Here is a 13,249-nt window from a genome sequence, read left to right as displayed (position 1 = left end):
GCAGCAGCAGCAGCAAGCAGCAAGCAGCAGCAGCAGCAGCAGCAGCAGCAGCAGCAGCAGCAGCAGCAAGCAGCAAGCAGCAGCAGCAGCAGCAGCAGCAAGCAGCAAGCAGCAGCAGCAGCAGCAAGCAGCAGCAGCAGCAGCAAGCAGCAGCAAGCAGCAGCAGCAGCAGCAGCAGCAGCAAGCAGCAAGCAGCAGCAGCAGCAGCAGCAGCAAGCAGCAGCAGCAGCAGCAAGCAGCAGCAGCAGCAAGCAGCAGCAGCAGCAGCAGCAGCAGCAGCAGCAGCAGCAGCAGCAGCAGCAGCAAGCAGCAGCAGCAGCAGCAGCAGCAAGCAGCAGCAGCAGCAGCAGCAGCAGCAAGCAGCAGCAGCAGCAGCAGCAGCAAGCAGCAGCAGCAGCAAGCAGCAGCAGCAGCAGCAAGCAGCAGCAGCAGCAGCAAGCAGCAGCAGCAGCAAGCAGCAGCAGCAGCAGCAAGCAGCAGCAGCAGCAAGCAGCAGCAGCAGCAGCAGCAGCAAGCAGCAACAAGCAGCAAGCAGCAGCAGCAAGCAGCAGCAGCAGCAAGCAGCAGCAGCAGCAGCAAGCAGCAGCAGCTTGTGTTTATAATAATGAGTAAAATGAATGAACAGGTGAACTGCAGCAGCAGCAGCAGCAGCAGCAGCAGCAGCAGCAGCAGCAGCAGCAGCAGCAAGCAGCAAGCAGCAGCAGCAGCAGCAGCAGCAGCATGTGGAAAGCATAGACCCTGCGGGGGGTGTTACACCTGCGTCTACCTCAGCACCCAGCTGACTGAAAGCTGCATCAGAGCAATAAAGGCGAATCCCTTTGAGAGCAGGGTGGCATGCTCACTGTGTCGTTGTGTTTGGGTCAAGCTGCCGGCCTGGTACTGGTTCTGCTTTCTGAACAGTTACTGCTGGTTATGCTGCGGGTCACCACCTCATCACTGACGCCTTAACCATGAACACACCGCGCAAGTCAACAGAGAAAAGGTCAGTGTTTTTATTATGATTCCTACACTTTTTCTTTAATTAGGAAGCAAACTGACCAACTATAAACCTTTATGTAAAAGACTGAAATAAATATAATTATGCAGGTTTTTTTGTTCTTTCATCCATTTCAGTGAAGCTAACTAGTGAAATCATCTAACTGGACAGTTCTGCAAAACAGGAAGAGCTAAAGGTGTTTATAATACAATAACTATGTGTCCAGAAGGTGTCACTAGAAGCCACTAGAAGATCAGTTTTATTTTACAGTGTTTGCATCTCTGAAGCATTTGTTCAGTGCATTCATAATTTATACATACTTACAATGCAATGAAATAGTGTTTGCATCCTTACAGATTTCTTCTGTTACATTTCAAAGTTTCAGACCATCAAACAGATTTTGAACAGAAAAAGAGAACCTGGGACAAAATAAAAAGCTGTTTTCAAAGGATCGTTTTAGTTATGGGAAAAGGCTGTCCAAACAACCCTGACCCTATATGAACAGGTAACTACCATCTGAACCTAAAAACTGGTTGTTAAATCGTTAGCAGCCACAGCTGATAACTGCCAATGAGTCTTTGTGGAGGAATTTGACCCACTCTGCTTTGTTGTTTAAATTCAGTCACATTTGAAGAAATCCAGGATGAATGGCCTGCTTAAGGCCACGACAGCTTCTCTGTCACTTTAAGTCTAACCTATGACTAGGCCACTCCAAAACCTTTATTTAACAGCGTCTCAGGTGGACCAGCGGTGCTTTGGGTCCTTTCCTCCTGCCTGCTCCATGTTAAGGTCTCAAACTGGGGGTTGGACATTCTTCTGGATTTTCTGTCAAGGAGCAGAATTCATGGTTTTATTAATATTAGAGCAAATTTTCCAACCCTTAAGGCAGCAAAGCAACCCAAGACCATCACACTACCTACACCGTGTTTGACTATAGGTTTGATGTTATTTTCCTGCAATGCTGGGTTTGATTTACAGCAAATGTAACGGGTCGAGCGTCTTCTCAAAAGTTCCACTTTTGTCTCATCAGTCCACAGAATATTTCCACAAAGTCTTGAGGATCATCACGATGTGTTTGGTAAATATGAAACAGGCCCTTCTGTTCTTTTGGATCAGCAGTGGTTCTGGTCTTGGAACTCCATGGGGGCTATCTTTGTCCAGTCTCTCTTTCTTATGAACCTTTGACCTTAACTGAGGCAGGGAGGTCTGCAGAGCTTTAGATGTTGTTCTGGGTTCTTCTCTATCCTCTTCAATGAGTCATCCATGAGCTCTTGGAGTAATTTTGGTAGCCTGTCACTCCTGGGAAGGTTCTCCACTGTTCCATGGTTCCATCTCTGGATGATGGTTCTCACAGTGGTTCTCTGAAGTCCCAGAGGATAGCTTTGGGTAGCTTCTTTCCCTTAATACATGTAATCGACATTTGAAGAGTGCATTTTGTTTTTACTCACATTATCTTTGTCTCGTATAAAATTTTGTTAGTTGATCTGAAACATTTAAGTGTGACACAAACATTTCCACACATACTACTGTATGTTAACTCTGGTTTGTTTTTTTCCAGAAATGCATCCAAACATAAGCAGGACAAGCTTTTAAACGAGAGAAAACGCACCTTTCCACTGCTGATCAAGGTACTGAGCGAGAATTCATTTCTGATACTTACATTATTTGAAATTATTTTCTTTGTTTATGTCTTGAGTTGAGTTTTTATACTTGGCTGTCAAACAGCTTATTTATTATTATAAATTATAGCGGCTGCAACATAACACCCTATTTTCACCTATAAAATAATAATGTTATTTGGGTGGTTGTGATTTATTAGGGAACATACCCTCCCTTGTGCTGTTCCTGGCCTGCACCAGTGAACTCTCTGAGAGAGCGGTGCCTGTTCCCTATTTGTTCCTGACAGCATAACCTCTCAGGCCCTGAGGCACCATATGGCCCCATGCTGTGAGAGGCCCTCTCCCCTGACACCAAGGGCAACTCACCGTCTACTCTTCCTGGAAAGTACCACAGCTTTCAGCTCGGCCCTAAATGGACACACTGTGCAGCAGCAGACTGATTTGGCTCATAGCTTTCTGACTGCTGGGCTTCTGTAGTGCACTTTTCAACTAGGTGAAGGATCCATTCAGGTATAGGTGGTGTTATAGTGGGCATATTTTGGTTTGTGTGCAGCTTTAATAACTACAGAGGAAATCTTTGAGGGAAAAAATGTTGCAAAGTAATTAAAAAAAAGCTCAGATCTTTGTGCTGCTCTGCATACAGAAGGATGTATTGTTGAACGTAGTCTATCTTGACCGTTTTTTTATCCTTTAAACTCTGCATGGAAGAAACCCTCCTCAAACCGCTGTTCTCTTTTATTGAGCCAATAAATATTCAAGCTAAGATCTCTGAAAGTCACAGGCAGAACTGCAGCCTTTAGTGAAGATGTGAAAGTTCTCTGAGAGCCCGTTCAAAAGTCCTTCCTCGCTTTCTAAATTGGGACATCAATGCATCTGCGTCATCAAAAAATGCAAACGCATGCAGTTGCCTTGAACAGATGCATCACACTCCTGAAACACCCGGAGACTTTAGGCAGCAGAAGGTTGTTTCTTTCTTTGTTTGTGGCTCATGTAAAAGATGACTCACTGCTGAAGTACACACTTGGCTTTTACCCTTCTTTTATATCTCATTTGGCCTGATCCATGGGCTGCATGTAAACTGTTTCAGGAGCCTTTAGGTATTTATATGCTTTCAACTAAACTTAAGCTGAATTTATTTTTTTCATCAATCTACATAATAATTTACAAAGACAGAGGAAAGAATAATATTTAAAGGTTTGCTAAGCTGTTGTCTCATTGTTTATAATAAAGCCATAAATGTCGGTGTACCTAAGAACCTGTTTTATGCCCAAAGGGGATGAAATGAAACCTAGTTTGTGAAACACAAAGTCTTCTCATGTCTATGACGTTTGTGTGTTGATGATTTTAATGCACCTTGATTTTTATAGTGTGTAGAGATGAAGGGTTTACATTGTACGGTCTGCTCATCGTTAGCACCTCTGGACCTCTGTTGGAGGACCCAGGTTAGAAGTGGAACACCCTAAAGTGAAAGGCAGAAACAGGAGCATGACAGGAGTGTTAGTGTATTAAATCTTAAAAGTACAACTCTGAGTGAACAGTGACTTTAGAAAAAAAAAGTATCCTAGACCTTTCCTAGAAATGTTGTTAAGCTTGATAAAAGGTTTCTCAGGACATTTTTCCTGCCTTTGTTTTCTGTTTTTATGCTTTGTACAGCACAATGACACGTCCCGTAAAACATGAATGGTTCTGCAGGTGGGGTCCACAAACATTTTTTCACAAGCAGTCCAACTCCACCAGGATGGTCCATCAATACGTGCCATTACCTGAAAGTCTGCTGTGTCTCCCAGTTCATTCTCCAGAGCATGGAGGAGATTCCAGGAGACAGACAGTTCCTCTAGGGGAGCTGGACAGGGCCGCCAGAGGTCCTTAACCCATTGGCAGGACCAATATCTGCTCCTTTATGCAAGGAGGAACAGGATGAGTACTGCCAGAGCCATACAAAGTGACCTCCAGCAGGGCACTGGTGTGAATGTCTCTGACCAAACCATTAGAAACAGACTTCATAAGGTTGGCCTGAGAACTGAGAGCCCAACATCCTGTAGTGGGCCCTGTGTTCACTGCCCGGCACCGTGGAGCTCGACTGGAATTTGCCAGAGAATACAGGAATTGGCAGGTTCACTGTGAGCTCATGTGACAGACATGAAAGGGTCTGTAAAAGTTGTGGTGACCTTTTTGCTGCCTGCAACATTGTTCAGCATGATCGGCTTGGTGGAGGTTCAGTGTTGGTTTGGGAGGCATGTCCATGGAGGGACACAGACCTGTACAGGGCACCCTAATGGCATCCTGACTGCCATTAGGTATCAGGATTAAAACCTTAGACCAATTGTTAGACCCTTCGCTGGTGCAGTGAGTCCTTGGCTCCTCCTGGTTCATGATAATATCCAGTCTCATGTGTCAAGAGCATGCAGGACATCATGTTTAGGTCCATCCAATGCCGCCAAGTTGCACCTCAGACTGCCCGGGACCTGAGTGATTCCTTGATCAAGATCCAGGATGAGAGACCCTGGGACATCATCCTTTATCTGAGAAGCAGCAAGCCCCGACGTCAGACATGCATACAGACACATGAGGGGCATCCAAACTACTGAGGACCATGTTGAGTTGCTGTGATGCTATTTCAGCAAACTGGACCAACCTGGTGCATCAGTTTTTCAGTTTAAATTTATGTGACTTCAGCTTGAGCCCTCTGTGGGTTGATTCTTTTCATTTTAATTAAAGGATGTGGCATCGTTTTGTTCCTGACACGTTACATATGCCACAACAGTATGGATATCCAGCAGGATTTCACTTTTAGATCTGATGTGTTTTCAACGTGTTCCTTTAGGTTTTTTTTAGCAGTGTGTATAAACGCCTGTCATTACACTTTCATGCCCTTCCCTACAGTGTCGTTTTTGTAGGCAGAGCCATGGCCTAGCCATTACCCCTGCTGATTGTGACCCTATTATTTTGATGAACCCTAGCCCGATAGAGTTACTCATCACAGCTTTGTCCCATGTTGACACCGGACCCCTGAAGTAAAGCAGGTCATTTAGAGGGATAGCACACCTCTGCTGAAACGCATTCAGATATCAGTGTCACTGAGCAAAAGCTTAACACGGCTTCTTTATCACCCATAAGTGACATTTAATTATGCTTAAACTATCAAAACTGGCTTGCAGGCATTTGTAATCACCTGTCTACTTATTTCTACCTAAGCGTTGTTCAGTGCAGAGGTGTGTTTTGGGTTCAGTTGAAGTTGGTCCTATGTTTATACATCCGTGAGTATTTATGTGTGCCAACAAGAACCTAAGTGGTTTACCGTCAGCATTTGAACCTCCACTCTGTCACCAAAATAGTACTAGGCATAGCAGCACCCTCAGTGTTGTGCATGAGTTATACCTCCCACTGGTTCACACTCATACAGGAAACCCTGGCTAGAGTCTTCGTTTACACAGCAGAGGTCGGGTCAATTTGTGCGACATCTTCAGGTTGCCATAGTGAGCCGGCGTTGTGGTGCAGCTCCTGAGAGGACATCCAGACTGAGAAACCCCATCAGTTTGATAAACATTAATTGGATCTCCAAAGAATGCAGCTTAAACAGCCACCCAGGGAGTTTAGTTAATGAGTGTCTGGCTTCATTCCACGAGGTGTCTGTTTTTCTTTAACAGTGAATCATGGAGCACAGAGCTGAACGGTATGCCAACAAACTCCCCCATCGCACCCTCATTCTATCTCCATAGGCTCAGGAGCATTGTTGTGTAATCTGGTCTTATCTAAAATATAGTTATTATGTAAAAAGACCCTGCTGCTTGGGCTGACTCACAGCTTGCCTGATTTAGAGTTATTCCCTACAGCAAAATTTAAGATTTAACATTTCATAACTGTTCAACTTTAAAGCATTTAACATTTTATGTCCCAACACGGGCCAGAACCCGAACTGTCTACATGAACAGGACAAAAGTTGATGTCAATGTTTTATTTAAAATAGTAGATGAAGATGGTCGTCAATAGTTGGTGATTCAGTTGTAGGTTAATCTGGTCCAGAATTCATGTTTTTATTACTCTCAAATTGAACTGACTATAATTAATAAATTATAAAGGCTGATATACACAAATTAAGCAAAAAACCTTGGAGATGTTTGATTTGTCCCCATTACTGTAGAACCACCGGCCCAGTCTAGTAAGAACATATTGCTATGTGGTTCCAGTAAATAATTTCTATTTTGATCTGATTAAAGTCAGAATTTCTCAGATCACATTAGATTCAGCTGGTCCAAACTGGGAGAAATACCAATATCAATGGAAATAGGCTTTAATACAAGGTTTTGAGAAAATAATAGCAATAAATTAAAATGTTTGTAAGATTTGAGCATTTTTCTGATTATCTCCATAATTCATCAATCAAGAGAAATTGGTATGCATGTAAACGGGTACAAAATGGTTTATTTACTAGTGTGAAAATGGAGGTAGGAAAGGACAAAATAGCATTGTGGGAAAATAGATAAAAAAAGAGGTATACATTTAGAAAGGGGGAATTGATCCTACAAAATATGTAATTAATGTTAGCATTTATGTGGTTTAATTTAGACCCAAGCAAATGAAACTAATTATGTTTAAATTCACTAAATCACTAAAATAGTCATTTAATTTATCATCTCTAACCTCAACTCACTATCCAAACATAGTTAGTTTAAAATTGGAGTTGATAATATTTTTTATGTCTCAAATGAAGCAGTGAATGTTTTAGTAAAATGTAAAAGTAAGAATTAGAATGTGCTTTCTTCTGCAGCCACATAGACTTCTAATTGGATTGCATAACCATGATGAATAATCAGGATTAACCTTTAAGCCATGCATGTGGGGGCTCTCCAGCTGGAATTAATTAGTATTTACCTGCAGCACCACAGTGGAACCCAGACGGATTACTTTCTGCTTTAGCTCGTTGATTTTTGTTGTTGTTTACATCTGTCAGATAAAAAAAAAAACTAAAACAGGGTGTCTTTTACTAACTCCAGCTGTGCTTGTATATTTGACCCAAAGACAACAAGCGTGTGGTACTCATCGTTTGTGGTAGAAGGTGATTAGTTAACAAACGTTCTTAATAGTGAAAACTAGGGTTAACACACTCTTCTTACCTGTGTGATTAGGCCCATCAGGTCATCATTCCTGTAAGACCATTAGTGACTTTAACCCTAACAATACTGAGAAAATGAAAAAGCAAAGAGAAGGTTAGGATTCCAGGAGACTTGTAGGTAAATCATGTGGTGACCTAGACTGTGCCACTTGGAGATTTAGATTTAACTGAGGCCATACTTTAAGCAATTGCAGATAAGTCACGGCACACGAGACATACTAGACATGCCAAGTTGTCATCACCCACACAGGCCTGCTGATGCATGCACATCACCTCCATCCTCAGGTTCTGAAACCTGGCAGGGCAGCGTCTGGGGCATTTAGGTCAACACCTGCACTGTATGCAACAAGTGCTGAAGCTCCCACTCTTCAGCGCATATAAAGCAGTTAAACTGCACTTTTCACACATGCACCTACACAGCTTTTTCTCTGAAGCGGGTCTAGCTTTGTGGTGGATCGCTTCACTCGATCAGTTCCTATTGAAATAACAGCAACATTCTGTGGCCTGCTGACCCAGATATGGGGCCCTGGATCCAGTCTCATTCCAGGAAGGGAAAGCAGCACAACTTTGATGAAAGAAAGATTAATGAGGTAAGAATTCGGACTCTGACAAGTTTAGAGTGAGAAACACGGCTGACGTTAAAGTCAAAGTAGAAAAACTTTTATTCAGAGCTGTCCAGGAACTACCTGACTATTAACTTGTAACATGTTTCCTTGACATTTTTTCATTGAAGTGAACAAAATGTGACCAAATATGATCACCCAAGTTAGTCAGGGCTGCAGAATTACCTGGCCTGGCTGAGCTGCTGTTTTAAAGACCAAGAACCGAGACCCCTGTGTAAACTGCATGTTTTAGTATGAGTTTAATATTGGTAGATCCTTCTGCTACTTGATTAATGTTACTTAAAATCTGTTTTAAAACTGAAACCTTTATTGGAGGTAATGCAATTTTCCATAATATTAAATATTATAGCTTAAATATATTTTAAGCTTCACAATATCACTGAATCTGTTAAAATCTTATTTTCTAAATTTTGCATCTTATGGTCTAAAAAAAAACCCAACAAAACTATACCAAGTGGAAACTAATTTTAAACCTTCAAGCACTAAATGAACTTGGAGAGAAACACATTTCTGAGCTGCAGGTCAAGCAGGAACCATGCAGACTCCTCAGGTCATCAGACACCTTCTTATTCAGAGTTTCCAGAACCAGAACCAAACAACACGAGGCAGCATTAAGTTTCTCTGCCTCCCAGATCTGGAACAAACTCCATGAAAACTGGAGATGTGCCTTTAAGTCTGAACTGAAAACATTTTTGTTTGTTGCAGAGTCTCACTAACGAACTATCTGACTGTTGACTGAGTGAAGTGTAAAATTTAAAACCTGATTATATTTTAACATATGTATGTATCTTTTTGTGCAATCTTTTTCTAAGTGAATTTTATTGTTTGAATGTTTCTCCTTTGTGTGTTTGAAAGGAGCTCAACAAATAAACCTGCCTTGCTTGCCTACCAGTTTCTTTTTTAAATACTGAATTTAAATGTTCTGTAGTCATTCAAGAATTTTAGATCCATTAATAAAATCAAAATTATTATTTCATTAAGGCAAATGAGTGTATGTAGAGTTTTAGCTGCAACTGTAGAGCATAGAAATTTAGGCACTTCTGCGCAGAAATGTCTGCAGCTTTTCGTGAAAGAATGAGTCCCTTAAGATCCATTGCAATAAAATATAATCCACACAAGATGCAACAATCAGTTATTAAGCAGCAAAATTCAGTCTCAGAGCAAATGTCTCACATGCAATATGTATTTTTATCATGATCTAAAATTCAGCATTTGAGGTTAGCCTTAAAACTGACAGATTTATTTCTGAGTCCTACTTTTGTTTCTAACAGCAGAGCGGTCTAATCATCTGGTAAATAAGGACACATGAAATGACCGTGACCCAGTTCTGGTTATTTTTTGTGTCAGTCTGGGTCTCTGTCTGAAAGAGGAAGACAAACAGGAAGCTCTTGTGTGTTAATGGATTTACTGTACATGAAATGATGAGTAATGTATTATAGAGTATGAGAGGATTATGCTGTCTATGTAGGTGGTCCCAACGGGTCAGGACAGCTGACACAAATACTGTATGAAGTTGTAAGTCAGCCTCCTCAAACAAATCCGATAGGGCAATAAAATATCTATACACTCAAGCAAAAATAAAGAGCAAGGATAGAATAAAAGTAAAACTTCAGGATCACATTAAAAAGAAACCTGAAAAGTGGCTGAAGATCAGTTATTAATTTTGTTTTTATTCATCAAAGGGCTGCACGGTGGCACAGTCGGTAGCACTGTTGCAGCAAAAAAGTCCTGGGTCGACTCCCGGCCAGGGGTCTTTCTGCATGGAGTTTGTATGTTCTCCCCGTGCATGTGTGGGTTCTCTCCAGGTACTCTGGCTTCCTCCCACAGTCCAAAGACAGGTCCTGGAAACACTGACAGGCTGATGACTTGAGGGGTCTTCATGGTTCCTACCTGACCAGCAGCTCTAAAATGGATTTTGGCCTGAGACTATGTAGCATTTTATAGAGCAGACATTTATTGTATTGTATGTTTTTGGAAGGCAGTCTTCTGATTGGAGCACTAGTGATGTAAATATCTGAACTATGAAACAATCTGGTATTAAAAATGTATAACATCTACTTTATCTAAATATACTGGCCCAAGATGACTGTAATTTGGCCTAAAACGTTATACTGTGAATACAAAAAAGTTACTCCTCTACAAATCTTGAGCTCCACACAGAGAAACTGATGCCTGATTTTATTTTCAGTTGATTCAATTAATATGGTGTCTACACAGGTCTCAGCTGCTGCCAGAGTCCTGACCAACACCAGGAATATGGGTCACATTACATCAATCCTTCCATCACCGTCTGTTTGTAAAACCTTATCTATACTCAGGTATGAACCATGCAGACCTCTCAGGTCTTCAGAAACCTGCCTCCTCAATGTTCCCAGGACCAGAACTAAACGAGGTCAGGCAGCATTTAGTTTCTGCACTCTTCAGCTCTGGAACAAACTCCATGAAAACCTGAGATGTGCAGAAACATTTGGTTCCTAAAAATATTACTATTTACTGCAGCTTTCCCATAAAGGTCAGAATAATTTTATCAGTTCATTTTATCATTTCTTACCTATTTTCTATTTTTAATGTTTGCTGCTGTTATCACTGCTCCTTCTGTACTTAGGACAAACCAAATGCCTGTGATCATGTGATCTGAGCAGTAATTTAATCAGAAAGAATAAAATCAATGAAGCAGTCGCTCCGACACCCAGCCCATATCTGCCGAGGCTACAGGAGATCAGATGTTGCACAGAGAACCTGTAGATAAGCTGCAAGCTGCAGAGAAATTCCTTCATTCACTCTATTTATTAATCATTTTTAACTTTCCTCTCTCTGGTGGATGGAACCGCTCCACATTGATATGATTAGTCGCAGATTTATTCACAGCCCAGGTCAGATACCCACATAAATCACACACATGCGCACATAATGATCCAGGCCCACTGATACCGAGTAAGGATAATAGGACTAACGTTCTTGGCCTGCTTTAACTTAAACTGCTTTCTAACAGCTTGTCAGATGTTCTTTAGGTTAATAAATGGTTTTGGGTTGTTGTCTATTACTATCGCTATAAAAGCCCCAGTTCAGTCAGAAATGTTCTTACAAATAAAGTGTCCAACTGACGTTAAACCCCGTTCAGAAGAGAAACCATTTTAATATTAAAATGATTTCTAGAAGGAGAGAGAGGATTCTTCTCAAATGTCTAGAGTTACTGAACGTCTTGGCTGTCTGTACAGACTGAGTAAAGCAATACCATAAACACTTTGTCAGCCTAATCATAAGAAGCACTGTTAAAATGTGTCACGTTTGCCTCCGAGTGTGTATGAGTGTGTGTGATTCTGTCAACCTGCGAACCTGACCTATATCTCACATGGTGTTACTAAGAAGCCCGCTGTGCCTCTAAATGTGCAGATGGTGCAGTACACCTTCCAGGTCAAGCTGCCCGCGCTGCTCTCTGCCATACAGACACCAGCTGTGTTGCAGAGTTTACCTCGTGTGTCATCTGCCAGAGCCCAGCAGAACCTCTCCCAAACGTCTCATCTGGCCCAGTGTAGCATGTCCAACCACCTGCTGTGCTGGCCTGCTGGTGCACAGATATAGACAAGCTTTAACCATTAAAGAACAGCCACTGAGAAACTGAGACGACTCCTTTAATGGAGGATATATTGAATTTATTTTTGTTATTTTTGGTAAAAACCTAACGATAAATAGAGAAAACATAGAGCAACTACTGTACCCTACAGCATGTCAGAACCGGCTGACTGGGCAGTAATGAAATACTGTGCACCCTGGGGCTTCATGCTACAGAAATAGCAACATTTTTCCTGTCACCAAAACATGTTGATTTACAGATTATATTTTTGCCAGCTGGGTAAAAGTGGTCGGGGCAAAGATATTGCTCATGTGTCATTTGGTATTAAGACAACATATTAAATATGAAGTGCTGCACTTTAATCTGCCCAATAAATGAAGGTTAAACAGACAAGTGGCATTTAGTTCCTTCCAGTTTGTCATTTATTAACCAGCTGAGAATAAAGCCGTAGGGGACCCAGGACCAGTTCTAACACAGAGCTTTTAAGTTGTTGCTGAGGGTGGAGCAGATAGTACTTCCAGTCACTTTGAGACAACGTCTAAAGAAAATCTACTAATTTACAGACACTTCTTTGTCAGAAGGCATATATCATATTATATAGCTAGAAACCCTGAACATCTTGACAGTATATCAAACGGATGTGAAGGTGCCTATTGGTGACATGAGGATGTAGCGAGCCCTTCTCCTACAGAGACTATCTGAGCAGGAAACGTGGATGGAAGTAGAGATAGCCAAGGAAGTTTTTTCTCACCTACAAAAATAACAACAGTTTTTCACTAAGGAGTTCACCACAAAGAAACAAACGAGCTAAAGTAGAGGAACAGGGACACAACACAGTTTATCCCAACAACTGATAGTGGGAACAGGGGCTGCTGTGGCTCAGAGGGAAGAGCAGCCAGCTTGCAATCCGAATGCAATCCGACAGCAGGTGTTTATGAGCATAAAGTTAATCGACTAAGAAAATGCTTCTCTTTACCAACAAATAGCGGGTTTTTTTTCAGTGTCTGAGCCAAATGATTTAAAGAACATTTTGATTGCAGACGCATCATTTCAATGCCCACTTTGTAAGCTCTAAAAGGAGCTGCAGACATCGCTACCCCTGCGTTTGTCTTGGGTTAATGTGTTGATGTGCACTGACGCCTGAATTTGGCCATGTGTCATTTTGATATATTTCTCTAATTTCAGACATTGAAATTAATATAACTGCAGATGTAAGCCTGAACAAAGTTGAAAAGTACAGGGTGTAAAAGTAAATTATTTTTGCTGTTGTTTCAGATACTGAGCTCAATGTTTCCACAGAATCCATCTTATGTCACATTAATAGCTTATTGTCTAAAGGTTTGT

At 41.6% G+C, this 13,249-nt stretch overlaps 1 protein-coding gene across 1 annotated transcript in view; it reads left to right on the top strand.

The window, feature by feature from the left end:
• The first annotated feature begins 848 nt into the window (after positions 1-848).
• dyrk4 (dual-specificity tyrosine-(Y)-phosphorylation regulated kinase 4) overlaps positions 849-13,249 on the top strand; it is a 31,749-nt gene continuing 19,348 nt past the window's right edge. The window contains exons 1-2 of the mRNA XM_047346765.1: positions 849-982; positions 2,535-2,604. Coding sequence (XP_047202721.1) covers positions 951-982; positions 2,535-2,604 — 102 coding nt within the window. The 5' untranslated portion in view covers positions 849-950. The remainder of the gene's footprint in view (positions 983-2,534; positions 2,605-13,249) is intronic.

The sequence above is a fragment of the Girardinichthys multiradiatus genome, chromosome 2 (assembly GCF_021462225.1).
Source record: "Girardinichthys multiradiatus isolate DD_20200921_A chromosome 2, DD_fGirMul_XY1, whole genome shotgun sequence".
Taxonomy (NCBI): domain Eukaryota; kingdom Metazoa; phylum Chordata; class Actinopteri; order Cyprinodontiformes; family Goodeidae; genus Girardinichthys; species Girardinichthys multiradiatus.
This window is presented reverse-complemented; position numbering and strand designations above follow the sequence as displayed.